General features: G+C 44.5%; 4 protein-coding genes across 20 annotated transcripts in view; 1 reads left to right on the top strand and 3 right to left on the bottom strand.

Annotated features, from left to right (window-relative positions):
- Nucleotides 1–27,868, bottom strand: part of LOC311008641 (endophilin-A1-like) — a 106,901-nt gene that overhangs the window by 8,196 nt on the left and 70,837 nt on the right. The window contains exon 1 of one of the 2 annotated variants that reach the window (XM_084002418.1): nucleotides 14–249. The exons of the other annotated variant lie outside the window; for it this stretch is intronic. Within the exon in view, the coding sequence (XP_083858544.1) occupies nucleotides 14–58 (45 nt within the window). The 5' untranslated portion in view covers nucleotides 59–249. Of the gene's footprint in view, nucleotides 1–13; nucleotides 250–27,868 lie in introns of those variants that run through there. 2 annotated transcript variants of the gene reach the window in all.
- LOC311008662 (programmed cell death 1 ligand 1-like) overlaps nucleotides 4,091–27,868 on the bottom strand; it is a 106,783-nt gene continuing 83,005 nt past the window's right edge. Inside the window, exons 1-6 of one of the 10 annotated variants that reach the window (XM_084002468.1) lie at nucleotides 13,984–14,149; nucleotides 8,374–8,497; nucleotides 8,006–8,276; nucleotides 6,609–6,755; nucleotides 6,194–6,538; nucleotides 4,091–6,013 (exon numbers count right to left, since the gene is read on the bottom strand). In XM_084002468.1, coding sequence (XP_083858594.1) covers nucleotides 5,904–6,013; nucleotides 6,194–6,538; nucleotides 6,609–6,744 — 591 coding nt within the window. In that variant the 5' untranslated portion in view covers nucleotides 6,745–6,755; nucleotides 8,006–8,276; nucleotides 8,374–8,497; nucleotides 13,984–14,149 and the 3' untranslated portion in view covers nucleotides 4,091–5,903. The other 9 variants (XM_084002464.1, XM_084002466.1, XM_084002467.1 and 6 more) reach the window with 9 other exon arrangements.
- On the bottom strand, nucleotides 13,252–15,642 carry LOC311009037 (protein turtle-like; the record flags this gene model as incomplete). The annotated part of the gene is made up of 5 exons (XM_084003013.1): nucleotides 13,252–13,349; nucleotides 14,541–14,705; nucleotides 14,789–15,049; nucleotides 15,451–15,486; nucleotides 15,612–15,642. The coding sequence occupies 5 exons, from the start codon at nucleotides 15,640–15,642 to the stop codon at nucleotides 13,252–13,254; spliced, it is 591 nt and encodes a 196-aa protein (XP_083859139.1).
- LOC311008608 (uncharacterized protein) overlaps nucleotides 18,405–27,868 on the top strand; it is a 248,212-nt gene continuing 238,748 nt past the window's right edge. For 6 of the 7 annotated variants that reach the window (XM_084002350.1, XM_084002347.1, XM_084002354.1 and 3 more), the window contains exons 1-4: nucleotides 18,405–18,468; nucleotides 19,458–19,618; nucleotides 24,312–24,434; nucleotides 25,332–25,448. In XM_084002350.1, coding sequence (XP_083858476.1) covers nucleotides 24,313–24,434; nucleotides 25,332–25,448 — 239 coding nt within the window. In that variant the 5' untranslated portion in view covers nucleotides 18,405–18,468; nucleotides 19,458–19,618; nucleotide 24,312. The remainder of the gene's footprint in view (nucleotides 18,469–19,457; nucleotides 19,619–24,311; nucleotides 24,435–25,331; nucleotides 25,449–27,868) is intronic. The other variant, XM_084002348.1, reaches the window with a different exon arrangement.

Below are 27,868 nucleotides of genomic sequence, written 5' to 3'. Positions count from 1 at the left end.
ACGGACTCGGTACCTGCGTGGCTTTGTGGAACTGCTTCTTCAAGCCCGCGACAGACATCACTTCGGTTCAGGAGGAAAACAATACGATGTAAAAAAAAATGATGTGTGCGCGTGCGTGGTGCGCGTGCGTGTGGAGCCTGGGGAAGCGGCGGTGAAGAGTCCTCCGGTTAACGGGCCGTTGTTTTCGGTGAGACCGTTGGTGGATGCCGAGGACCGGCGGACCGAACCAGCTGGACCCGTTTCCAGTCAGACCGACGAGGCAGAGATCGTCTACTGACGGGATGGATCACACCGGCAGCAAACCGGAGTCTGGGGGGTCAGCGCCACCTGGCGGACGGACGGAGACACCTCACATTCTACATGTTTATACATGTGTTTCCGTCTCATAATTATTTTGATTTTCTGAGGACATTTTCTTGTTTAAACACTCCGCTATTGACTCTTTATCTCCATGGCAACAGATATGACAAACAATAATGATACCAAGCAGCAGGACAGAGAAACAAAGGAAAATAATAATAATAATAATAATAATAATAATAATAATAATAATAATATTAAAATCCCTTTTAATAAATAATTTTAAATAAAACAATTAAACAAATGAAAATGATAAAATACTATATATATATATATATATATATATATATATATATATATATATATATATATATATATATAATCTAAATGGAATAGATAAATAAATAAATGAACAGATAAATTACAATACAGATTAATTTGAATATAACATGAATAAACACACACAGATAACTGAATAAATAAAAATATAAACACAATTAATGATAAAACATTTGAATATTAAATCATAAATAACTCAATACATGAATGAAATAATAAACTAAAAATAAATAAATAAATTAGGTAAATATAGAGATCAAATAAATAAAAATCAAATACATAAAAAAAAGTCAATGTGGATAATCAGAAGGAATTTGATTTGTGTGACGTCAGTTCCTGGATATTGTCCAATGACGCGGAGCGGCGCTTCCGTCTCCGCGTAAACCGAGCGACCGTCACGTTTATGTGACGTCACCGCGTCGCACGAGACGCTCCGGCGGTCCCCTCCTCAGTCACGTGATCAGGCGCGACGGCCCGAGATGTAACGTCGTCTGATTGTGTGGCGAGTTAATGAACGAGAGACGTTCAGGGGCTTCAGCACCACGGACAGCTCAGTGTGGGGGGCTCATGGTGCCTTCACATACACCTGGGAAATGGGACAATCCATTCAAACATAGAATTTGAGTCCCGAGTTACATTAAACTGAACAAATCTGGGATCTTTACATGATTATTCTAAATAAAATGACCACAACGTACTGCTGAGGCTCATGGGAACGGCGTGACGTAGACGGAACTGACTAATCGCTGGTAAAACACACAGATTACAGAGTATTTTATGTTTTTAGTCGCCAAATGAACATTACTTTGATACTGAACGAGTCCCAATCCGTGTCAGGACCGGAGGGAAACCACCGGAAGGGGCGGGGCTTAGTCAGTGAAGACACTAGGCTTGTTCGGGATGGTCTTGAGCTGCGTTTCAATAACGGTTTGAGTCGCCCTCGCTCACTTGCCCTCAGCCCTTGCTATGACGTCACACGGAGGCCACTTGGAGGGCGGAGGGAAAGAGGGCGGAGGGGGAGTGAAAGAGGTAAATGGAACACACCTGCCCTCGTTCACTAACAGCCCAGACAATCATGGATCAACCACACGTTGGAGTAGCGCTATACTGCCTATTCCAAATTACACAGAATATGCGGAGACTCATTTCATTGAGACAAAGACGTATTCTACGCTTGATGGCAATACGGCTGCTTATATACTTACACTTGTAAACGGTGGGCTCTGCCATAACTCTGCAACAGACAGTCTTACTGCACAATAGACTTTCTTCTTTCTTCTTCTTCCTTGGTGGTGAATAGACAGCAGACAATGGTGTTTGAGGTTCATTATCGCCACCGCATGGACATATTTTTCGTGCACCACTGCAATGCATTGTGGGTGATATACAGCTCTTAAGTGGCCATCGTTGTTCACTCGATCACTCAGCCCTCAAGGGTCGATCTCACGGAGTTCACTTCAGCTGTTCAGGGAATTGGAACAGCCCTTAAGATGGCGGCGGGGATTCCCCCGAGGGCAAGTGCTTAGGGCAAGTGAGCGAGGGCGACTCAAACCGTTATTGAAACGCAGCCTAGAGCTGCGTTTCAATAACGGTTTGACGGTTAATAACGGTTTGCCCTCGGGGGAATCCCCGCCGCCATCTTAAGGAGCCAGAGCTGTATATCACCCACAATGCATTGCAGTGGTGCACGAAAAATATGTCCATGCGTTGGCGATAATGAACCTCAAACACCATTGTCTGCTGTCTATTCACCACCAAGGAAGAAGAAGAAAGAAGAAAATAGAAAATGAATTAAATTTAATTCATTTTCTTAAATTGTGCAATTAGACTGTCTGTTGCAGAGTTATGGCAGAGCCCAACGTTTACAAGTGTAAGTATATAAGCAGCCGTATTGCCATCAAGCGTAGAATACGTCTTCGTCTCAATGAAATGAGTCTCTGCATATTTTGTGTAATTTGGAATAGGCAGTATAGCGCTACTCCAACAACGTGTGGTTGATCCATGATTGTCTGGGCTGTTAGTGAACGAGGGCAGGTGTGTTCCATTTACCCCTTTCACTCCCCCTCCGCCCTCCTTCCCTCCGCCCTCCAAGGGGCCTCCGTGTGACGTCATAGCAAGGGCTGAGGGCAAGTGAGCGAGGGCGACTCAAACCGTTATTGAAACGCAGCTAAACTGTTTTATAACTTTATAACTTCCCTTTGCGACATGTCACATGACTTTAAAAACTCGCGGTATCTCCAGGGTACCTCCCTCCGCATGCTTTTCTCTGCAGATGGTCTCAAATAAGTGCGGACATAAGACACTCCCCTCAACGTTGCCCTAGTTGGTTAGAATTATCACGTGGTATTTCCCACGTGAGAGACGGGAGATTAAAGACAAAGTGCGTTACAATAGTCCAGTCTTGAACTAATAAAAGCGTGGATCGTCTTCTCGAGGTCCTGCCGACTTAAAAAGGGCTTCACTTTGGCCAGGAGACGCAGCTGTAAAAAGCTTGTGCTAACAACAGACCTAATCTGTTTATGGAATCTGAGCCCACTGTCAAATGTAAGCCCAAGATTCTTTACATGTGGTTTAAAAAAAGGGCACCGGAGTCCCAGAGTTTGTAATTGTCTTTTGTCCGATCATGTAAATGTTAAAATGTAAATGTAATTGTAAATGTAATAAAAACATTTGACAAAGATGGCATGCCAAACAAAATACATTCGGTTTTGTTCAGGTGCAAAAAGTTCAGTCACCAGCCACTGTTTTACATCAGAGATACAGTCCAGTAACTGAGTAAGTGCAGTGTTTTCATTGGGTCTCATGGGCAAATATAACTGTAAATCATCAGCATAAAAATTAAAAGACAGATTGTGTTTTTTTATAATTGATAAAGCGGTAAAACAGAATAGGGCCAAGAATAGAGCCCTGTGGCACCCCACAAGAGAGGGATGTCTGTGAGGAGCAGAGGTCACCAATCATTAACTTCAACTTCATCTTTACTTTATTTATAGAGCACTTTACATACATAAACATGTAACACAAAGTGCTTTACACACATCAAAAAGCAAAAACAATTACAAATAAAGCCCCTCCCTCCCACCCTACATACTGCACACGCACACACACACACACACACACACACACACAAACACACACACCTGCACACTCTCACTACTGACAATAGGGAGACATGGCATGACACTGATGATTGAGGAAACGCTACCTTTGGGGCCATCCACACTGGGAGGAGTCGCAGGCTGTGCCACAGGGGGCACCAGTGCCCAGGCCCCCCGACCCCGAGAGACAACAGTCAGCCGAGCCGAAGGGACCCAGGGACAGCGCCCCCAGCAGCAGCCCAGACACAGCTCCCAGTGTGGAAGACCCCTCTGAGGAAACACTGGAGTTAAAGCTAAAAACTAAAAGCATAAAATAGGATTAAAAAAACATGAAAAAATAAGTAAATAGAGTGACCAGCTAAAAGGATAAAAATATATAAGATAATAAAATAAAACAATACCAATGATAAGTAAAACAACTAAAATTATTTAAGATCAATATCATTTAAAAACAAGATAAAAGCAAAAATATAAAATAAGATAAAATCACATAAGAATGTTAAGAAGAATTTAAAATACTAGTTAAAAGCCTGATTAAAAAGGTGTGTCTTTAACCTTCCTTTAAAAATATCAACTGTCTCTGCGGTCCTGAGGCTCTCCGGCAGGCTGTTCCACAGGTGGGGGCCATAGTAGCTAAATGCCGCCTCACCATGGGTTTTAGTTCTGGGTTTTGGTATGGATAAAAGGCCGGTGCCGGAGGACCTCAGGGTCCGCGAGGGTTGATATGGTAAAAGCAGGTCAGCTAAATAAGAGGGCGCAAGACCGTTAACACATTTAAAAACTAGTAGAAGAACCTTAAAATCGATCCTGAAGCGTACGGGGAGCCAATGCAGCGACGCTAAAACTGGTGTAATGCTCCCGCCCTCTGGTCCTCGTCAGCACGCGTGCGGCTGAGTTCTGTAATAGTTGGAGATTTAAAATACTCTTTTTGGGAAGACCAGAGAGCAGGGCATTACAATAATCTAAACAACAGGAGATAAAAGCATGCATCAGCACCTCCGTACTGGCCTGGGGGAGAAACGGGCGGACTCTGGCTATGTTCTTAAGATGATAAAAAACTATTTTCATCATATTTTTGATATGTGGAATAAAATTCAGCTCAGAGTCAAAAATCACGCCCAGATTTTTTACTGACTGTGCTGGTTTAAGATCTTGTAGTTTTGGTAAAAGTTTCTCTCTCTGGCCTTCAGGACCTATAACTAAAACCTCAGTCTTGTCCTGGTTGAGCTGTAGGAAATCTCTGCCATCCATGACTTAATGTCTAAAATACAGTTAAAAAGGGCGTCAATTGGCCCTGTGTCATCAGGAGACACGGCGATGTACAGTTGTGTATCATCAGCGTAACTATGGAAGCTGATGCCGTGCCTCCTGATGACGTCCCCAAGGGGCAGCATGTACAGATTAAAAAGAAGTGGACCTAAAATTGACCCTTGGGGAACCCCGCATCCAATTTCATGGGTTCCTGAGGAACATGTATCCATACTTACATAAAAGTATGGTGTCTGAGCCTATTTAATAAAATGTGATGGTCTACTGTATCAAAAGCTGCGCTTAGATCCAGTAGAACCAACACTGTGAGCTTTTTATTATCAAAATTCCACCTGATGTCGTTTAAAATCTTTAAAAGTGCTGACTCGGTACTGTGGTTTTTCCTAAAACCTCTAAAATGTTAATTCTGTTTAAAAAGTCATTAACTTGGTTAAAAACCAGTTTTTCTAAAATGTTACTTAAAAACGGTAAGTTGGATACAGGTCGGTAGTTATTAAAAACACTTGGGTCTAAATTGCTCTTCTTCAGAAGGGGCTTCACCACGGCCGTTTTAAAGGTGGTGGGGAAGACACCCGTCTGAAGAGAGCAATTCATGATGTTTAAAAACTCTTCCTCGAAGAATCCATAAAACGATTTTAAAAGTGATGTGGGAATGGGATCTAAAAGGCAGGTTGTTGGGTTTACTTGGGAGAAAACTCGACCAAGTGTCCTAACATCAACCAGGGCAAAACTCTCCAGTGTTTCCTCAGGCAAGGACAACAGTTCAGTGTTAACAGTTAAAACTTGATGGAAACTTTTGGAAAGAGTCATGAATATTAAGAAGTTAAGAAGGCACAAGAGGAACAGCAACACACTCAGCAGAGGGAGATGGCCAGCCAAACATAGGGGCGCCACTCACTAACAGTAGACACCCAGCAGAGCTGCCACCAGACCCAGTCCAAGACAAAGCAAGCTGATCCTCTCTCCACAACCTGCTGCACCGGATCGCGGAGATCTGGGTCGCGCTGCTGTAAAGACACCAAACAAATCCCATCAGTCTTGCTGGACTCTGCTGAACTGGGACTACAGGTGGAAATGAGTTATTTAGCTATTTAGCTAACCCTGGTATAGCAGCTATTCTATGCATGGTCCCTGTCAAACAAAACCAATAAATAAAAAAACTGGACCGGTGAAGAGGGTCTACTCACCCGTCACGTTGAGCCGGCACTGTGACACTGTGACGTCCGAGTGAACGACCACCTGACACATGTAGACGCCCGAGTCCCGGGTCCCGAGTACGGAGACCTGGAGTCTGACGAGTCCGTCTTGGAGGGTGCCCCGGTCACACCTGACGCGGCCTTTGAAGCGCTGGTCTTGGGACTCCGGGACCTCGAGGCCTTCGTGGAGGTGGAACACGTTGAAGCGGCTCTGACCAAAGAACGCATCGCAGTAGACCCCGAAGGAGTTCGCCGCCCTGCTGGCGACGAAGGGGAACTGCCACTCCATGGTGACGTTGCTGTCCTCCTCGGCCTCGTAGTCCTTCACGTAAGAACCTATACAGATGAAGTAATGCATGATGGGAAATGTGAAGGAGAAAGTTGTGAAGTGAAGGTGTGGACTAACCGAAGACACAAGGGGTCAAGATGACGAGCAGCAGGAGGCTGCATATCATCATCATCTTCATCTTCACCACGTACGCCTCCCCGCGAGAACGGACGAGCAGACGAGGGCGAGGGTTAACTGGCTGCATCTCAGGCATGAAGCGGTGTCCTGCACGGGAAACAGGAAGTGGTTAGCGTCATCTGAGCACGGCGGCGTGTGCAGCGAGACAGGAAGTGACGGGTGAAGATTTGCTAAAACAAAAAACAAAGAAATACCTGACAAGACAAAGTAGAAATATTGTGATGTAACAGATTAAAACCTGGGCGAAGAGATAACTGAACAAATATTTATATTTTATACATATTTATATATATATTTTATTTATTTATATATATGAATTAACAACAGTACCCCACATGATCCCCAGACTCCATCCGTAACAAAATAAGACAATCAGCTATACAGCTAACATACATCATGTATAGAGTATAAATTCTGTACTCATAACAGCCACTTTTAGGCTAGAAAAAAAGTATTCTTGCTTTAAAGTGCAACAGGCATACCTTTGCCAAGTGGTTGCTGCATAATATTTAATGCTGAATACAAAAATGTAATTAAACATTGCTCAGTTATTTTGAACATTATTCAATAGACTACATGCTGGCAGGGGAGAGAGTGTCTTAAACATTAATCATAAGTAAGAATCACGATTCATCCGATTAAATGCATTTATATCGTTTATTGGTGAAGCCAAAACGATTCATTCTATTTATTTATTATAGGAGATCCATTTAGTAGAATCTATAGGACTGACAATCGATTCATTGATTAATGGAATGAATCGTTACACCTCTAATAGTTAATAATTAAGACATGACAGAAGTGAAGAAAACACCATCCAATAAAAAACCCTGAACCTTAGTATTAAATCCATACCTGCTCTGTTTTGCTCGGAGCTTCAGTGATGAGGGCGACAGGCAGGATGTGATGTGAACCTGGGGTCCGATGCAGTGCATTTGTTAAAGTCTCAGTCAGCAACATGTTTTTCATCATGTTCACTGAAACACTACGCTCCGATAGAACAACAGAAATCATCCGTTTTTTCCCCGGTACTTCTTATACTTGAACACAACAACAACAATTAAAACTGCAAGCAGTATCGTGACGGGCCCTCACTCATCGTGGTCGTGGAGAGGTCACCCCACTACTTACACTCACAAAGCTGATATGCACTTCCTGTTGGAAATACTGTTCCAGAAATAAGAAGAAGTTAAACATACAATGCAGGCAAAAAGCAACAGTTTCATCCGCCAAATACAGGAAGAACAGCTGGCAAAAACTCGCTGACTGTGTGAATGAGGAAGTCGTGTTAATAGTATTAGTAGTATAATATGACGGTTAACGGTCGCTTAAGTTACCTCGCTAAGCACAAATCCTGCTTCCTAGTCCAGGCCCCCTGGGGGGCGGGCAGACCGATCCAAATATCGATACCAAGGGGAGTATTGGTTTTGGATCAATACTACAGTGATGAGATCGATATTGTTGTAGTTTCTCTTCTATAAGTTCAGTAAATCACTGGGATCTCTCACAGTTTGTGTGAGCGCAGCCTCTCACTCAGTCCTCATGTTATTGGTTCTAGACTAGAACCTGGTCCGGTACTAGTTTTCCCTGCAGGTGAACAGTTTTAGGCTAGAAGGTAGGCATGGTGATGGAAGTTATAGTTCAGTCTCTCATTTTCATTTCTTACCTAAAACAAAAATGAATGAATGAACTATGAACGGATTACCTTTGTTCGGGTTACTGGAGCCGGATAACGGGAAGACCTGCTACGTTGGTCTCGCTGAGTGGTCCAGGCTCCGGGTGACGGAAGGAAACTTTGGTGCGCACTTCAAAAGTCTGAACTTCTTTTACTGACGCCGGAACTTCACAGCTACATTATTTCAGGTCCAGGCTCCTCCTTCCTGTTTGGCCGTTTGCTGTATTTAAGTTTCATTTGTGGTTTAAGTTTCGTTTTTGTCAAACATTGTAACATGATTGAAAAAAACAAAAACAAAAATACCATTCAATTATTATCACTGTCCACAAATTTATCATCACTATTCATATTACTATATGTCTGCATGAAAGTAACTGTTAAACATGTAAATGCACATATCGTTAGTTTTCATGAACGGCCGAGGTGTGCGGCACTTTAAATGTTGCTCTCGCAAAGAATTGTGGGTCGGCGTGATCTCCTTTCCTTTCCTTTGCATTTAGAGAATTAAACAGCTCTTTATGGCAAGCCGTTTTAACATTTAATCGAACCAAACTCCTATCTGTAATTATATTTGAGATATACATAATAGCATTGGTAATTAAAGATGGTAATTAAAGATATCCACAATACATTCTTACTAGTAAAAATGATATTTTAAGATATCTACATGTGATTGTACTAGTCAAAACTATCTAAAAATCCTTAAAAAAGTATAAGTGGCCGTTTTATCATTTAATAGCTAGACTGGATATGTATTGTAGATATAATTCAATTCTTCCTAGTCATAAAGAACATTTCAGATATCCACCATGACATTCTTCCTAGGACAAATGACGTCACTTTTGCCATTCATGTGTATTGGGCTTTCAATTCTAGATATCCACAATTACATTCTGGATATCTAGAATGAACATTCTGGATATCTAGAATGAACATTCTGGATATCTAGAATTGAATTCTTACCAGGAGAATCTCCCATTTCAGATATCTCAACCCTCTAATCCACATCCTATAGTACACGTGTATCCTGTGAAAAGGATTATTTCTAAAGCAGGGGAAGTGTTTTCCAAAAAAAAGAAACAGACTCAGATCAAAAAGAGCTGAACAAATATTATTTTTGAATAAAAATCTTTGATTATTGTATTGCATATAACAATGTGTCATTTATTTATTTTCAATAATGTTTCTTTAATTCAACCTGTATTCTACTTAAATTAAGGAAACCTAAGACCGGCTCATAGTGGCACATAATTAGGAGTTTTCTTTGGCCAGAGCATGTAGTTCACAGAAGTGGCCACTAGATGCCACTGTAGAGTCAGGTTTCATATTCGTTTCGAGGCTTCAACACATACTGAAACATCGCTTCCAACTGTTTCGAAGCTTCCCTTTGCCCATCACTAGGACCAGCAGGAGGACCAGCAACCAGCAGGACCAGCAGGAGGACCAGCAACCAGCAGGAGGACCAGCAGCAGGACCAGCAACCAGCAGCAGGACCAGCAACCAGCAGGAGGACCAGCAACCAGCAGCAGGACCAGCAGGAGGACCAGCAGGAGGACCAGCAACCAGCAGGAGCAGCGGCGACCATAGCGGACACGATGAATAATGCGCTTGTTGACGCGAACCAGCCGATATGTGGTCGGAATGATGGATCGGATTGGTTGTTTTCTTCGTGTTTACTTCTCGCTGTATTGAATACAGATGTCGTCCTGTAACATCTGTTGCCATTCTTTTACAATGTTTTCTTATTTATATCTCTTGCTTCTGCTTTGCTAAATGAAATGTTTGTTATGTTATCCTGCTTTAGTGACTGTTTTGCCAGTTTGTCTGCTTTTTCCTGTAATCCCTCTGTGAGCTGGTATCCACATAAATGCTACTGTTAGATACCTTCTTTAAAGTCTATACATATTTCATATATTTCATGCACAACATCCTGTCTACTGTGAGAGTTGAATGTCTGCAACGACATCAATGCAGAGCTTGAATCAGTACAAATAATAACCTTTCTTATGTTTTCTGTTCTATCCATTGTAAGGCTGTCCGAATCCCCATCATGTCCACTGGATACACTGATAAATGTTGTGATGTTCTTCTTTAACAGACACTTAATGATGGAATAAAAAACACAAACCTGATCTTCCTGTATTTGGGTCTTTTGATCCATCTGTGTATACTGGTACGTATGTTTGTATTCTGTTTTCAGTCAAATTAACTATATTTCCAGGTAATGTACGGATTTTTTCCAACAAAAATAAAACTATTGTCACTGGGGGAAATAACCAAGGTGAGAAAAAGCTGTGCTCTGGCCATGGTCAGGTACCCCTCGTGGGAATAAATGCAAACAAGTTCACAATGAAAAGCGTCTTTTAAATTCAAGTTTAACAGTTTGTATATAAATCTAACATACAAATACATTTTTGATGAACATTTCAAATATGTTTTTTAATTCATATATTTATGGGTTTATATTACATTTATTTAAAACGAAATGTATTTGTGAGAAGAGAGAATTTTCATACATAAAATCACAAAATACATGTGTGAACCCGTCTCTGTGCGTTCATTATTAATGAGACTGAACTGACCCCATATAACTACACCATATACTCATATTCTTTCCATAGATATTTTAACAACCGGCACATACAAATTCATATAAACAATGCAGTTATGCTTTTCTCTATTTTCTTGAGAACATAGAAATTGATCAAATTACAATCAAAGGCAAACAAAGAAACACAAACGGTGAAAGAAGAAAAGGAGGAAAGTGCGAGGGAATGACAATCAGTTCAGTTTACATAACGCTTTAAAAGTACAATTAAGAGTTCTGATAGCTGTTTGTTCTTTGACTCGTTGAGATATACTCTTCCATTTCTTTAATAAACACAAAAAACAGTTTTTTTGTTTGTGAATCTACATTAGAATGAGATTTACAAGAAAGAAGGCGTTCTCATCTCTGCTACGGTGATCACAACAACCAAATAAAACATTTTTATAGAATAAGACAAAGTCTGGGAAAACACAAGCAGCTATAAATGAGTTAATTCCATAGTTCAGGAGTAAATTCACAGTATAAACGAGAGCATGTTTCAGGAAGAGATTCATTTGACATCGATGTCATTCTTTAAGTTTTGTAAGAAGTGTTTGACTGGATAGAATTTGACTGGATAGAATCTGAGGATCAGCTTAAATGAGACTTCCTGTCCGTATTAGTTAGGAGAAACTTCTGTGGTAACGACCAAACTTATTTCCAATCGATCTTACTAACAAAACTGCTCCAGTAAAATGTGTCTGTAGGAGCAGAAACCAAACCAAATCACCAAATTAGAGTTTACCTGAAGTTTCTATTGGATCAGAAGGTGTCAAAGACGGGGGAGGCATTCTTAAATAATACACATAAACCAGACGGGATCAAAAACTAAAGAAATCCTTTAGGAGTTACAGGTATATTATATTAAGTGAGAAACTCAGAGTAGTTGTACAGAAGTCCCCTACTGTTAAATAGCTGACTCACTAAACGAAGACCATTGTTGAACCATTTATCATAAAATAGTGACTTTGCTACTGAGTTATTCAGGATTTTCTGAATATTCTAATTACAGAGCAGAATTAATGTTAGCAATACCTTTTAAAGGCTGGCTTTGATCCGTAGGTTAAGAAGTGGTACGGCTAGAAGAAAGAGGTACACAGTCTCAATCTGCATCAGGACCGGAGGGAAACCACCGGCAGGAGCGGGGCTTAGTCAGTGAAGACTTTGATTGGTCTTCCAGCAAACTTAATTGACGCAATCAGAGAAAACAAACGCAACTCAAACAAGAATTTCAGATGACTTATACAAATATTCATTAGATCAATAAAAGATTAATAAACAAACACAAGTTAATGTGTTCAATATATGATTATAAACATTAGTAATAACCGGATTAGACTGTTAAGCTGTACGTCTTCAACAGGTGGATGTGAACAGTAGAGTGAAGTGAGGAGAAAGGCTGCAGGTGAGACCAGAACCAGGACCCGGGAAGCCACCTTAGGTGGTTACAGTTACACTATTACTAATGGAGAGCTGTGAACGCCCTCAGATCCACCGCCGGACTTCAAACCTGGTCTCCTGGACCAACAGCAAACCCACCAACAGTAGAAACCCAGTAGGGCTGGCACCAGAACCAGTCCAAAAAACAAGCTGACCTTCTCCCAAACAGCTGGCCCTGGAGGTCTGGGTTCCAGCGGTCTGGGTCCTGGGGGTCTGGGCCAATCCCGCGCTGCTGTAAAGACACCAAAGAAATCCCGTCAGTCTTGCTGGACTCTGCTGAACTGGACCGGTGAAGAGGGTCTACTCACCCGTCACGTTGAGCCGGCACTGACTGAAGGTGACGTCCGAGTGAACGACCACCTGACACACGTAGACGCCCGAGTCCCGGGTCCCGAGTCCGGAGACCTGGAGTCTGACGAGTCCGTCTTGGAGGGCGCCCCGGTCACACCAGATGCGGCCTTTGAAGCGCTGGTCCTGGGACTCCGGGACCTCGAGGCCTTCGTGGAGGTGGAACACGCTCTCCGGTTCTCTGTGACCGGAGAACGCCTCGCAGTAGACCACGAAGGAGTTCGCCGCCCTGCTGGCGATGAAGGGGAACTGCCACTCCATGGTGACGTTGCTGTCCTCCTCGGCCTCGTAGTCCTTCACGTATGATCCTGTTCACGAGGCGGGAGGGGGTTACCATGACAACATGATGGAATTAGACGCATAAAGAAGAAGTAATGCATGATGGGAAATGTGAAGGTTGTGAAGTGAAGGGGTGGACTAACCGTGGAAACAAGGGGTCAAGATGATGAGCAGCAGGAGGCCGCAGATCATCATCATTATCTTCATCTTCATCTTCATCTTGTCGGCGTTCACACGTTCGATGCCGGCGTCTGTCAGCTATCCCATGGAACCACGTACGCTTCCCCGCGAGCACGGACGAGCAGACGAGGGCGAGGGTTAACTGGCTGCATCTCAGGCATGAAGCGGTGACCTGCACGGGGAACAGGAAGTGACGGGTGAAGATTTACTAAAACAAAAACAAACAAATACCTGACAAGACAAAGTATAAATATTATTGTTATGTAACACAGAATAAAACCTGGGCGAAGAGATAACTGGAACAAATATTTATATTTTATACATATTTATATATATATTTTCCTTCTGTGTGGAGTTTGCATGTTCTCCCCGTGTAAGCGTGGGTTTGGAATTTAATGTATTGTTTGGATTCATTTTTGAAAATTAAAAAAAGTAGTTCATGAATTTAAACATTTAGATTTATGTATTTGACATTTTAATAGTATCACATGTATAATATAGTATTGGTTTGATTTGGTAGAGGAATGATAACAAAATACAGAGTGGGGAAACCCCACACGTGACGTACATCTTCCGTACTTCCGCATTCCTTTACTTTCCAACAATAATCATTATAACAACACATATTACAGATGACGCAAGACACTTTAGTAGACACGAAGAAGAAGAAGAAGAAGAAGAAGAAGAAGAAGAAGAAGAAGAAGAAGAAGAAAAAGGAGAAGAAGAAGAAGAAGAAGAAAAAGGAGAAGGAGGAGGAGGAGAAACCTGTTGCGCACTTATTAAAAAGTCGCCCGAACTTCTTTTACTCGACGCCGGAACTTCGCAGCTAAATTACTTTAACGAACCTCGACGAAACAAACCGAAGAGAAAGTTTCTTAGTTTGACATTTAACGACTAAACGTCTAGCTTGGTGTCTCGACGGAGACCAGCAGGAGGACCAGCAAGCAGGACCAGCAGGAAGACCAGCAGGAAGACCAGCAGGAGGAGCGGCGACCATAGCGGACACGATAAATAATCAATAAATCCGCGTTTAAAGTAACTTACGTGTTTGATAGCAGCGAGCTGTCGTCGCGTCGCCCCGTTATCTCCTCCGACTCCTGCAGCTGATAACTCTTCTTCTTCCGTGTTCTTCTTCTTCTTCTGCGGACTACCCCCTGACACAAACGCTGATTGGCTGCACCTCTCACGCCCCAACAACACGTGTCTACAAACAGTGGGCGGTGCATCGTGACGCCTCCAGACGTGATTTCACATTCACAGATTTTATGCACATTTTTAATTTTTCTCTGAATGACAAGTTATTTGTATTCCATGTAGAAATACTCACGAATTTGTAGTAGGAGAGAGAGACAGACAGGCAGACAGACAGACAGACAGACAGACAGACCTGTAGGCTCAGTCCCGATGAGGGAGCCATCCTTGTAGAAACCAGCTGGGAGGTCGGAGGTCGGCTTTGTCCTGCAGGACAGAGTGACCTCATGTCCCTCCATCACAGGGAGGACTGGACTCTGCAGGATCACCGGTCCATCTCAGCACAGACACAGAAGTCCAGCTGACAACGAGACCTTTACTCTGGCGGGACGACTTTTATTTTGGATTGTGTGATCTTACCAGTGACGGTGACGTTGATGGTGTTACTGGTTTCTCCGTCTCCGGACTCACACCAGTAAACTCCACTGTCCACTGGGACAATGTGGCTGAGGCTGCAGGAAGAACCAGCAGGTTTCCCCCAGTAATCACACTGAGTCCTGGTTTCGTGTCTTGTGGTCCTCCACAGAGTCCATCCAGCTGGACCCCCGTCGTCCTCACAGCTCAGAGAGAAGGACTTTCCTTCAAACAGCTGAGAGCTGCTGGGACTCGCCGTCAGAGAGGCTGGAAGAGTAAGAGTTTTCTTTGAATGACCAGATGGGTTTCACAGAGCTAATCGTATCATCTCCTGGGTCTGTGGTCCCCCAGAGGACTAGATAGTAGCTCACATTAGTCCAGAGACCAGACCAGACTGTCAGACAATTTGCCACTTTTTTCTCTGAATATTGCCCCCCTCTTTCAGCTCCATTTATCTTGTTTTATTTTCTACAGTCAGCCTTATATACGCCGTCGTACGATGACCACGACTACCCCGACATCTTGTTTACAGTCTATGAAATGACACCATCTTTGATTTCCCCTTGAGTTCCCCTTTGCACTTATTTCCCCTTCCAGCCCCCCGGGGGGTGGAGATGAATCATTTTCAGGTTTGTGGACAATCAACAATGTTTTGAGCGTTTCCTGACCTCGGCCTGTGGAGCAGCTCAGCAGCGAGGCCAGAACTGAAGAGGAAGGACACAACAACAGAGCAGGCTGCTGTTTATATGCAGGATAGAAACAGGATGGTCAAACAGGATGAGCATCGTTGAATTAGATGTCGTTGCATCAAAGACACGGCGGTACTTACGGAGCAGACACAGCACCGAGGGTTCGTCCATCCTTAACACTCGTGAGATCTAGACAGGAGCAGCAGACAGGAGCAGTCAGTGGGAGTTGTAGTTTTTTTTGTCAAACATCGTCTGCTCAGGCATACTTTCACCTAGAAACTCCATTTAAACTTTAAAATGTCTGTCTATCTCTCTGTCTCACTCAGAAGTGACAGCAGGTGTGCTCTGATTGGCCGACAGGAGCAGTCAGTGGGAGTTGTAGTTTTTCAAAGAAGACAGACAGACAGACAGACAGACAGACACGTCACAGGACCAGCTGCGGTTGATTGCTCTGCTCTGATTGGTGGGCTCCATCTGGCCCTGGTTGCTTAGCTACCAAAGCCTGCCCCCAGCAAGCCTGACTGTGATGAACGTTTTACTGTTGCTCACATGTGATAACATCATTAGGGCACTCTTCACACAACTCAACTGGGAACCGTAGGGTCGCCGGTTCGAGTCCCTGTATGGACCAAGAATGGAGAGGTGCCAGTTCACCTCCTGGGCTCTGCCGAGGTGCCGTTGAGCATCCAGCTTAATTATACTTTTTCACATATTCAGCTTTTTAAATATTCTTTTCAGCTATTCAGCTTTTTCAAACTTTTCAAATATTCAGCTTTATTAATATTCTCTTCAAATATTCAGCTTTTTCATACTTTTGCACATATTCAGCTTTTTTTTAATATTCTCTTCAAATATTCAGCTTTTTCATACTTTTGCATATATTCAGCTTTTTTTTAATATTCTCTTCAAATATTCAGCTTTTTTAATATTTTCTTCAAATATTCAGCTTTTTTTTCCAGTGTTGCTTCAGCATTAAAGCATTTCCACGCATTTTCTGCAGGAAATGCATTTTCTAGTTATAAAAGGCATCATAATGCTAATGTTATTAACCAACAGAATGAGATTAAAACATATTATAAGTATTATTGTAATGTATTACAGACATGTCCCCCAACAACCTTTTCCATGTTACATATATATAGATATATAGATATAGATATACATATATAGATATACATATATTGATATATGATATATTTGGCAGATCAAACTTCACTGATAACGACTTGCTGTGATAGAATTGGTTATAAAAAAGTTCCCTCCTTTTCCCCGTTGGTAGTGTGTAATAAACAAACCGCCCCTGAACAGAAGTGTAAAATTGTCTCATAGTTTCATTTGATAAAAAACAAAGCATGTCGTGGATATTTTCAATATGATTTAAATCAGGAAACAATCAAATAAAAAGACTAAATATCCAGTACAACAACCAAATACAAAATACCCCATTTCTATTTGTTGTTCTGCAATAAGGAACTACTTTTGATTGGTTCATCTCTGACTGTGATAAATGACATTCACAAAAAATATCGGCATTTATTTTTGTTATATTCATTTTGTGGAATTATAATTTTTTTTACCTTACTGCATTCAAATGTGGCCTAATAATGTGTGCTGTGTTTACATTATATTACTGTACTAAACTGAACAACACAGACTGAAGGTTTGATCCAGATCAAAACCAAGATTGGATTACGTGATCTGATTTCAGAATCCGTTATTCCTTTTGAAAAACCCATTTTCAATATTTAATCCAATCAGAAATCCTAAATCCAACGGGATTCCTTCTGAAAAAGTGGGCCCTGGATGCCATTAGTCCTGCAGCACCGTGGACAAACGCCACATCAGTGAAAGTGGCAGTGAGCTGAACGCAGGTGGTGAAACATCAGAATTCAGGGTTCATTGTGATATTTACAAAGAAGAATAAAGCACCGACTGTTTGGAAGAGAGAGACAGACACATGTTGTTCTCTGACCTCGTTGACCAAAACATAATGAAGGAGTCTCATTCTCCGCTGGTGGAAGGAGGACTAACCCCTCACCTGCTCTCCACTTTGCTTCATTTCTTACAGGAAAGATTCCTTTACGTTTAGACAAGAAGTCAGCAGCTCTACCAGTTAATGACGTGTTATGTCATGTGTTTTATAACAGCCAGGAGGTCGAGTGGGAGGTCTTGTGGTGATCGAGCCCAGCACTGAGTGACCACTCTGGTCTCCTGCGAGGCTTTTCCGAGAGGAGCCGGTGGTGCTCTGAGCAGGGACTGAAAGATTTCTGCCCAGACAGACAGCTTTAAGTTGCTGTGATCTCTGTAGCAGTCATAGTCCTGTCATTATCGTTGACCTCGTATGTGAGCATTTAATAATGATTCATTATTAGTATAATAACTATATGTTATCCGTTCAGATGTGTCCAGATGTGTGATTAATGAACAAAAGGCCCATTCGTGTGAGGCTGTATGACTGCATGGTCCGGATTACCTGAAAGCCTATAGGAGGAGCTCTAAAACACTGTTCATAAACGCTCCGACAGCGTCTGACGCTCACGTTTTGAAAAGCCTCGCAGGAGACCAGAGTGGTCACTCATGCTGGGCTAGATCACCACAAGACCTCCCGCTCGACCTCCTGGCTGTTCTAAAATCTGAATATTCAGATAAAGACATTGTAATCGGTCTACGGAGCAGATCAAGTGTTCACGCTGCATAACACGGCGCCTTCCGGGTCATTAAAAAAGACGTGAAGGCAAAATCTGGAATGAGAAATGGCACTATTTCATCCCCGAATCCCATTCATGAACACAATATCTAATATCAGTTAACGAGTCGTTTTCCGTTTCTCGTTTTCCGATTTTAAAACGAATAACGGGATACGAGTCATTTCCGTGTTTCGTTCTTTTATTTTGAAGCGTAAAACAGGAAACGACTCGTTATCCGTTTTCCGGGTGTCGACTTCAACACGAAAGTCTGATGGCCGCAGCGTTCACGGACCCATCTCCCCAACAGAAGGTACGCTACTGCTAGGGCTCGTGCCACCACTCACGAGTCACATGACGTTAAATGAACACAAGCTAGTCCTACTTTCTGCTGTGTTTTAGACAGTTACACACACACACACACACACACACACACACACACACACACACACACATATATACACACACACACACACACACACACACACACACACACACACACACACACACACACACACACATATACACATACACACACACACACACACACATATACACACACACACACATACACACACACACACACACACACACACACACATACACACACACACACACACACACACACACACACACACACACACACACACACACACACACACACACACACAGTGATGGATAGTCATGTTGAAGACATTTATTGTAACTTTTCTCTGAGTTTTGTCGACATAAGAATGACTCGACCCACAAGAATCTGCGTGATGAGCAGCTACAAACAGAATCTCACATCAGAAACATTCAGAAAGGAACTGATTCACAACTGAAAGTGAAACTTAAATAGGATCGACAGATTCACTGACTTTAGACGGTAAAAGTCGGGGGATTTCAAAAAGTGGGCGGTATATTGTGACTCCTCCATAAATGATTGCACATACACTTGCATATTTATGCACATTTGTCTCTGAATGACAAGGATTTAGAATTAAAACACGTTAAAAGAGTTCTATCTATAACCGGCGTGGAGAGTTTGTGTGCTGTCATGTGACTGCCTGGCTGCGTTTGATTGGTGAAACGGAGTCAGTGAGAGTCTTGAAAGAAGACTCAGACAGAAATAAACAGATGGCACAGTGTGACGTTAACCTCACCATGGAGCCTAATACGCCACCCAGCTGCAACAATAACCTGATGAACAAACATGTTAAACATCATTTAACTTCATTATGATAATAATGTCAGTTAGAACCTGAGGGGATGAACAGTTGTTTGTAATTGTTTCATCACTAATTTCTGGTTCCTCTTCAGACTCAGTGGCTGTAAGCTCTCAGAGAGAAGCTGTGAAGGTCTGTCCTCAGTTCTCAGCTCCCAGTCCTCCAGTCTAAGAGACCTGGACCTGAGTACCAACGACCTGCAGGATTCAGGAGTGAAGCTGCTGTCTGCTGGCCTGGAGAGTCCACACTGTGAAGGTCTGTCCTCAGTTCACACACACACACAGTTTTCATGACACATACCTGAGGCCTCATTTATAAAGCTTGCGTGCGCACAAAACGGGGCTGGAAACGTGCGTACGCCACTTTCCACGCAAAGTGTGCGTACCCGTAAGCAAACTCTGAGGCGTGCGTACCGGTACGCACATTCTGGAGACTGGAAGGGAACCAGCAGTAAACGTGAGAAGAACTATATATTTTTGATGACTCGCACACATTTAATTACACTCCATATCATACGTTAGATCTGCGTTATCATGATGAACTCCAGCAATGTTTTTGACGCTTTTAATGAGTGATAGTTTTTTTCATGTTAAAACCTTCTTTTAAAATCTGACTTGTATCTTAAATCAAAATCATTTTTGAAATATTGAATCAGCGCTGTCACCGCAGGAGGAGGAGACGGCCCAAATGCATGTAATACAGTATAAATACCTTCCATTAGATCCCTGTAGAACACAGCGGGAATAACTAAATATTCTCCTTATTTATGTGCATATATCATCAACACACATACATACAGCCATTAAGCCATCGTATAATTGTTACACTTTATCCTCGTTTTTAAACCACCAGAGCGCAGAGGAAATGCGCTATAATGAGTGCCACGCTCGTGCGCGCTCAGTCGTGGAGCGTGGAGAGCGCAACTTTACCGAACGTTCAGGAGGCAGAATCTACCACCCGGCAAAGGTGGTAGAGACCCCAGCATGATGAGCCCGAGCCACGGCCCCCTGCCCGACTGGAGGGGTATCAACAGGGCGCAAGAATCCGTGAGGATGTTATGCTGCGTTTGTAAGATAAGGAAGATAACAATCAATGTTGATTGTAAACGTAGTATTTTATTAATCACAGTGCGCGTTTGCCGTAGCTCATCTGCAACGTTGTTGATGGCGGTGATTGTGTCTCGCTGAAGTTGCAGGACGGCATCAGTGAGCACCGACCGCTTGATGTGCCATGCGTCCGGGGTGCACTGCTGCTTTGTGCCGGACCCGGACGCTGTGCCGAGGGCCCGTCACCGTCACCCTCCTCACATCACCCTCCTCACCGTCACCCTCCTCACATCACCCTCCTCACATCACCCTCCTCACATCACCTTCCTCACCGTCACCCTCCTCACGTCACCCTCCTCACCGTCACCCTCCTCACCGTCACCCTCCTCACATCACCCTCCTCACATCACCCTCCTCACCGTCACCCTCCTCACATCACCCTCCTCACATCACCCTCCTCACCGTCACCCTCCTCACATCACCCTCCTCACATCACCCTCCTCACATCACCCTCCTCACATCACCCTCCTCACCGTCACCCTCCTCACATCACCCTCCTCACCGTCACCCTCCTCACATCACCCTCCTCACCGTCACCCTCCTCACATCACCCTCCTCACCGTCACCCTCCTCACATCACCCTCCTCACATCACCCTCCTCACATCACCCTCCTCACCGTCACCCTCCTCACCGTCACCCTCCTCACATCACCCTCCTCACATCACCCTCCTCACCGTCACCCTCCTCACATCACCCTCCTCACCGTCACCCTCCTCACATCACCCTCCTCACCGTCACCCTCCTCACATCACCCTCCTCACCGTCACCCTCCTCACATCACCCTCCTCACCGTCACCCTCCTCACATCACCCTCCTCACATCACCCTCCTCACATCACCTTCCTCACCGTCACCCTCCTCACGTCACCCTCCTCACCGTCACCCTCCTCACCGTCACCCTCCTCACATCACCCTCCTCACATCACCCTCCTCACCGTCACCCTCCTCACATCACCCTCCTCACATCACCCTCCTCACCGTCACCCTCCTCACATCACCCTCCTCACATCACCCTCCTCACATCACCCTCCTCACATCACCCTCCTCACCGTCACCCTCCTCACATCACCCTCCTCACCGTCACCCTCCTCACATCACCCTCCTCACCGTCACCCTCCTCACATCACCCTCCTCACCGTCACCCTCCTCACATCACCCTCCTCACCGTCACCCTCCTCACATCACCCTCCTCACATCACCCTCCTCACATCACCCTCCTCACCGTCACCCTCCTCACCGTCACCCTCCTCACATCACCCTCCTCACATCACCCTCCTCACCGTCACCCTCCTCACATCACCCTCCTCACCGTCACCCTCCTCACATCACCCTCCTCACCGTCACCCTCCTCACATCACCCTCCTCACCGTCACCCTCCTCACATCACCCTCCTCACCGTCACCCTCCTCACATCACCCTCCTCACCGTCACCCTCCTCACATCACCCTCCTCACCGTCACCCTCCTCACATCACCCTCCTCACCGTCACCCTCCTCACATCACCCTCCTCACCGTCACCCTCCTCACATCACCCTCCTCACCGTCACCCTCCTCACATCACCCTCCTCACCGTCACCCTCCTCACATCACCCTCCTCACCGTCACCCTCCTCACATCACCCTCCTCACATCACCCTCCTCACATCACCCTCCTCACCGTCACCCTCCTCACGTCACCCTCCTCGTCACCTTCCTCACCGTCACCTTCCTCACCGTCACCCTCCTCACGTCACCCTCCTCACCGTCACCCTCCTCACATCACCCTCCTCACATCACCCTCCTCACCGTCACCCTCCTCACATCACCCTCCTCACATCACCCTCCTCACCGTCACCCTCCTCACATCACCCTCCTCACATCACCCTCCTCACCGTCACCCTCCTCACATCACCCTCCTCACATCACCCTCCTCACATCACCCTCCTCACCGTCACCCTCCTCACATCACCCTCCTCACATCACCCTCCTCACGTCACCCTCCTCACATCACCCTCCTCACCGTCACCCTCCTCACATCACCCTCCTCACCGTCACCCTCCTCACGTCACCCTCCTCACATCACCCTCCTCACCGTCACCCTCCTCACCGTCACCCTCCTCACATCACCCTCCTCACCGTCACCCTCCTCACCGTCACCCTCCTCACCGTCACCCTCCTCACATCACCCTCCTCACCGTCACCCTCCTCACATCACCCTCCTCACCGTCACCCTCCTCACGTCACCCTCCTCACCGTCACCCTCCTCACCGTCACCCTCCTCACATCACCCTCCTCACCGTCACCCTCCTCACCGTCACCCTCCTCACATCACCCTCCTCACCGTCACCCTCCTCACATCACCCTCCTCACGTCACCCTCCTCACATCACCCTCCTCACCGTCACCCTCCTCACATCACCCTCCTCACCGTCACCCTCCTCACCGTCACCCTCCTCACATCACCCTCCTCACCGTCACCCTCCTCACATCACCCTCCTCACGTCACCCTCCTCACATCACCCTCCTCACCGTCACCCTCCTCTACGCCACACGCTGCAGACTCTGGAAGGACAGAAACGATTTAACGTTTTGTTTTATATACAATAAAAGTTTAAAATCTATTCACCCTTATCCCTCTGGTCTCAGTCGCGTCTGTGTCTCCCTCCTTTTCAGACACAATCCCCGTCAAAGTCACATCAAAATCAAACCTCCTCAAATACTCTAGCAATACATTAAATCCATGTTAGGAGCGGAAAGATGTCATTTACCTTCAGATCACCGTCCGCTCCGTCCCACTGACGCCGTTGACTGCAGCAGCAATGTGTTGCCACTCGCACTGCGTCTTTTTATTCGTGATCCCGCTGCTGTGGCCACTAAATTAAATTATTGTCCGGGCCTCCACCTCCCCAACAAGTGTCTCTTTCTCCGTTTCTGAAAAGTTACGTTTCTTTGCTTTTTCCTGACCTGTCGCCGTGATTGACCCCACGGAAACGATTGCATGCCGGCTCATTAACATAGTAAAATGTGGGCGTGTACAGGGCGGGACTCAGGTACGCACACTTGTAGGTGATCCTGTGATTTATAAAGGGAACATTGCGTACAGCTTGCGTGCGCACAGTTTTATAAATCAGATTTTTTTTTGCAAACTTTGGCTTTTTGGCGTACGTACACTTTTAGTAAGGATCCTACGCACAGTTTTATAAATGAGGGCCCAGGTCTTGGTCCAGACCTTTGTAGTCCATGTCGGGGATGATCTGAATCTAGTGTCGACTCTCCTGTTGAATCCATTTGTTTTCACTTTGGTGAACAATCACTGAGACCAGAAGCTTTAATTGCCTTCAATACGGTTAGTTGTCTGAGAAGAAGAAGCAGTAAAGTTTGATGATAAGTCAAATAAATATTCAGATTAAATATTAACCTGACACACACCTGGACCTGACGCTGTAACCTGCTGACACTTCAGCTGATCAGCTTCAAATATTGATATGATAGGAATGAAAGTTTAACTGGAAATTCAGATCTTTTCTCAGTTGGTCTGTTGGACCACAAAAACACAGTGTGGATCAACAATAACTCACAACAGCTGATGGAATCTTCCACCTGAGTGGTTTGTAATTTACACACATGAAACATTTGCTGAATGAATAATGTGATGGTCTGAACTGCCAAACATCTCCCACAATGCAACTTGCCCCTCACACTACTTAGTTTGACAGCAGGATCGTTTTATGTTTATTTGCACCACTCATGACATTGCAGATAGGAAGGGGGGTTTCCTCCATATCGTGACCTATGTATCATGATCATATTGTATTGGGATAATATCATAGTAAAAGTATTTCTTACATTGTATTTATTGTATCAGGATGCAGCAGCAGAGACCAGACTCCCCTGGACCTGGACCTGGACCCAGCTGTGTGTCCATGAAGAGTGACCGGTCTATGCCTGACTTGATTAACTTTAAAGGTGACCAAGCTGCTGATGGAAGGTAAGAACTGAACCTGAACTCTCATTAGAGGATGAATCAGGTCTAGACCAGCACCTTAATCAGTAACTCAGAGTCCACCAGCCCTGAATCCTGCAACCCGTTCTGTCTTCTGAACCACGATGAGTGACAGACAGTCTCTTGTTTCCCTGAAGCTCGAACAGAAAGGACCAATTAAATCCTTTTTAACTGGGATTAAACTACAGAATATGAAATAAACAATCCAACCTTAAAGAGACAATGAGGAGAAAACCTCTTGAAAGAAAAGACTCACAGACGGGAAAAGTAAAGAGTTAATGACATAGAAGAGTAGCGGCCAGGCTAAGCTAAGCTAAGAACAGAAAGACTCCAAACTAACACCAAACTCGAGCACCGTCTTCCTCTCACTCAAGGGAGGTTGTAGAGTATTAAGTAAGACACTTTATATCCACCAGACTCTTATTATAGGTTTTAACGTAACTGATAATGCATGAGGAGGTGTCTATTATCAGGAGGTAATGGACTACGTGAAGGACAGAGTCATAACTCCGTTTCCACATCATTGTCACCCCATAAGGTTCTCATGCAACGGAAACATTGTCCACTGCTCCCGTTAATAGGACGGACCTTAGATATGACTTGGCAACGGGAGATATTTCTAGTCCGCTCAGCTCATAGAACCCTTAGGCACAGCTACAAACCACAAAGCTAACATTATGCTAGCAAAACGCTGAGTCCAGCACTAAGACGGGTGTTCACGGGTCCACAACGTGGTCTGATGTGACCCAGATCCATTTATAGTATTGATTTTGACACAAGCATCAACTCTTAGAGCAAGACTCATCAATATAAAGATAAACAGAGCAAACTGATTCATGAAGCTCAACTAGTTAGAATCTGATATTGTATTTAATGTATCAGGATGCAGCAGCAGAGACCAGACTCCCCTGGACCTGGACCCAGCTGTGTGTCCATGAAGAGTGACCAGTCTATGCCCCGCAATATTGGATTTAAAGCTGACCAAGCTGATGATGGAAGGTAAGAACTGAACCTGAACCCTCCTTAGAGGATGAATCAGGTCTAGACCAGCCAGAGGAAAGTTAAGAGTCAGTGAGAAGCTAAATTGGCTAACGTGACAGCTACTGCAAGCTAAGCTAAGCTAATATATGCTAAAGTGGGTTTACATCGGACCCGTTCTGTAAAGTGAAGCCAAAGCTGAAGTGCCTTTAACTGTCAATCTCTCTGGTTGTATAGAAGTCTATGAGAAAATGGTCCTACTTCTCTCTGCTGGCCACCAGGGGGCGATTACTCTCTGGTTGTATAGAAGTCTATGAGAAAATGGTCCTACTTCTCTCTGCTGGCCACCAGGGGGCGACTCCTCTCTGGTTGTATAGAAGTCTATGAGAAAATGGTCCTACTTCTCTCTGCTGGCCACCAGGGGGCGACTCCTCTCTGGTTGTATAGAAGTCTATGAGAAAATGGTCCTACTTCTCTCTGCTGGCCACCAGGGGGCGACTCCTCTCTGGTTGTATAGAAGTCTATGAGAAAATGGTCCTACTTCTCTCTGCTGGCCACCAGGGGGCGACTCCTCTCTGGTTGTATAGAAGTCTATGAGAAAATGGTCCTACTTCTCTCTGCTGGCCACCAGGGGGCGACTCCTCTCTGGTTGTATAGAAGTCTATGAGAAAATGGTCCTACTTCTCTCTGCTGGCCACCAAGGGGCGACTCCTCTCTGGTTGTATAGAAGTCTATGAGAAAATGGTCCTACTTCTCTCTGCTGGCCACCAGGGGGCGACTCCTCTCTGGTTGTATAGAAGTCTATGAGAAAATGGTCCTACTTCTCTCTTGATGTATTATCTCAGTAAACATTGTAAACATGAGTTTATGGTCTCAATCTCTAGTTTCAAGTCTTCTTCAATCCAGCATGATGTTCATTTAGTACATGATGGTCCATTTAGAGTCCACCAGACCAGAAAGCAGGGGATGCTTTAGGGGGCGGGGCTTACCTGCTGATTGACAGGTCTCTACCAATGCAGTTAGCTACTAAGATGACTTAAACACTTAGCTGTAAAGTTGACCTTGAATTATGAAGCTAACTTTGTTAGCAGCTTCACACCAGAATCCACATGGATCCAGATCCAGTAAGGTTGCTGCTCTGGGTTCCGCTCTACCGCTTGTGTTCATCAGATCCACCCTTTGTGCAGAATCCGAGGCTTCAAAACCGTAGTCCACAAACCAACAGGCGTTGTCACCATGACGACGTCCACTTGTGATCTCCAGTCTGTGCTTTAGTGACTCTTTAAACTTGGTTTTCTCCACAGAGTTCAGCAGATCTCAGAGGTTCCGTTGACCCAGCAGCATCAAACAGACCTGGACTCCATATTTATGGTGAGTACATGTACAAGCTCACCTTTCACTATTAACCACATCAACTACAGATTCAATGCTGAACAGGTTCTAGTGGTCTCCATGCTGCTCAGACCCACACATGAATCCCATGTTGGGTTCTTTAGAGTTCATGTTCAGTTTATCCTTCTGTTCCAGCTGCTGGAGGAGAACATCAGCACTTTTGTGAAGAACGAGCTGAAGAAGATCCAGAAGGTCCTGAGTCCAGTTTACCCAGAATGCTTGGAGAGTGAGGATGAGGAGTTGTTGGACGGTGAGGATGAAGAGCAGAGGAGGAACAGAGAGGCGTTTCAGAAGATCACAGTGCACTTCCTGAGGAGAATGAAGCAGGAGGAGCTGGCTGACTGTGTGCAGATCAGTAAGAGGATTTTAACAGTTTTAACATGGTGGAAAGAAGAGAAGGATTCAATATGAAGAACTTCATATTTCTCCTAATAGACTGCACACAACTTCAATGTTTAGGTTCTCTGGTTGTCTACAGACCCGATTACAGCCAATGTCATCATAAATATATGTACGCATGATGTCAACGTTTATGTTGCTTTGCTTTAACCATCCAGACGAGTTAGAAGCTTTAAACAGTGAATTTAAACTGTTAGTAGCATCTAAATGTCTGCTTGTTACGTGTTCGGATGTCAGAATCGATATTCCAACAGACTCAAGTTCTACAGAGTTCAGACAGGATCACGACCGTTTCAGAGGAACAGGTGTTTCACTTCACCCAGTGACCGTGTTAACTGGTGACATTCAGCTCGTATAACTCCAGTGTTGGTAGATGAAAAGAAAAAATGTATTTAAAACAGGCTTCTACGAGGACACCTCCATGTTTTCAATGGTGGCGTCTCAGCGTGGAGGATTACGGTATACCAGGATATTTAGAAATCCCAACGGTACTATTTTCAACACCGTCATCAATACCGTCTCTTTCTATGATGCTGTATTGTGATGTGTTGTAGTGACCAGCAGACGCCACCAGAGGTCAGTGTTTCTGTTTTGTTGCCTTAAAAATCTCATTCTGGTGAATTTTCCTTTCAAAACCAAAACGGCACATT

This window comes from Eutrigla gurnardus (assembly GCF_963514095.1).
Source record: "Eutrigla gurnardus genome assembly, chromosome: 23".
NCBI lineage: Eukaryota > Metazoa > Chordata > Actinopteri > Perciformes > Triglidae > Eutrigla > Eutrigla gurnardus.
The sequence above is the reverse complement of the archived record's forward strand: the minus strand, read 5'-3'. Positions and strand labels throughout refer to the sequence as shown.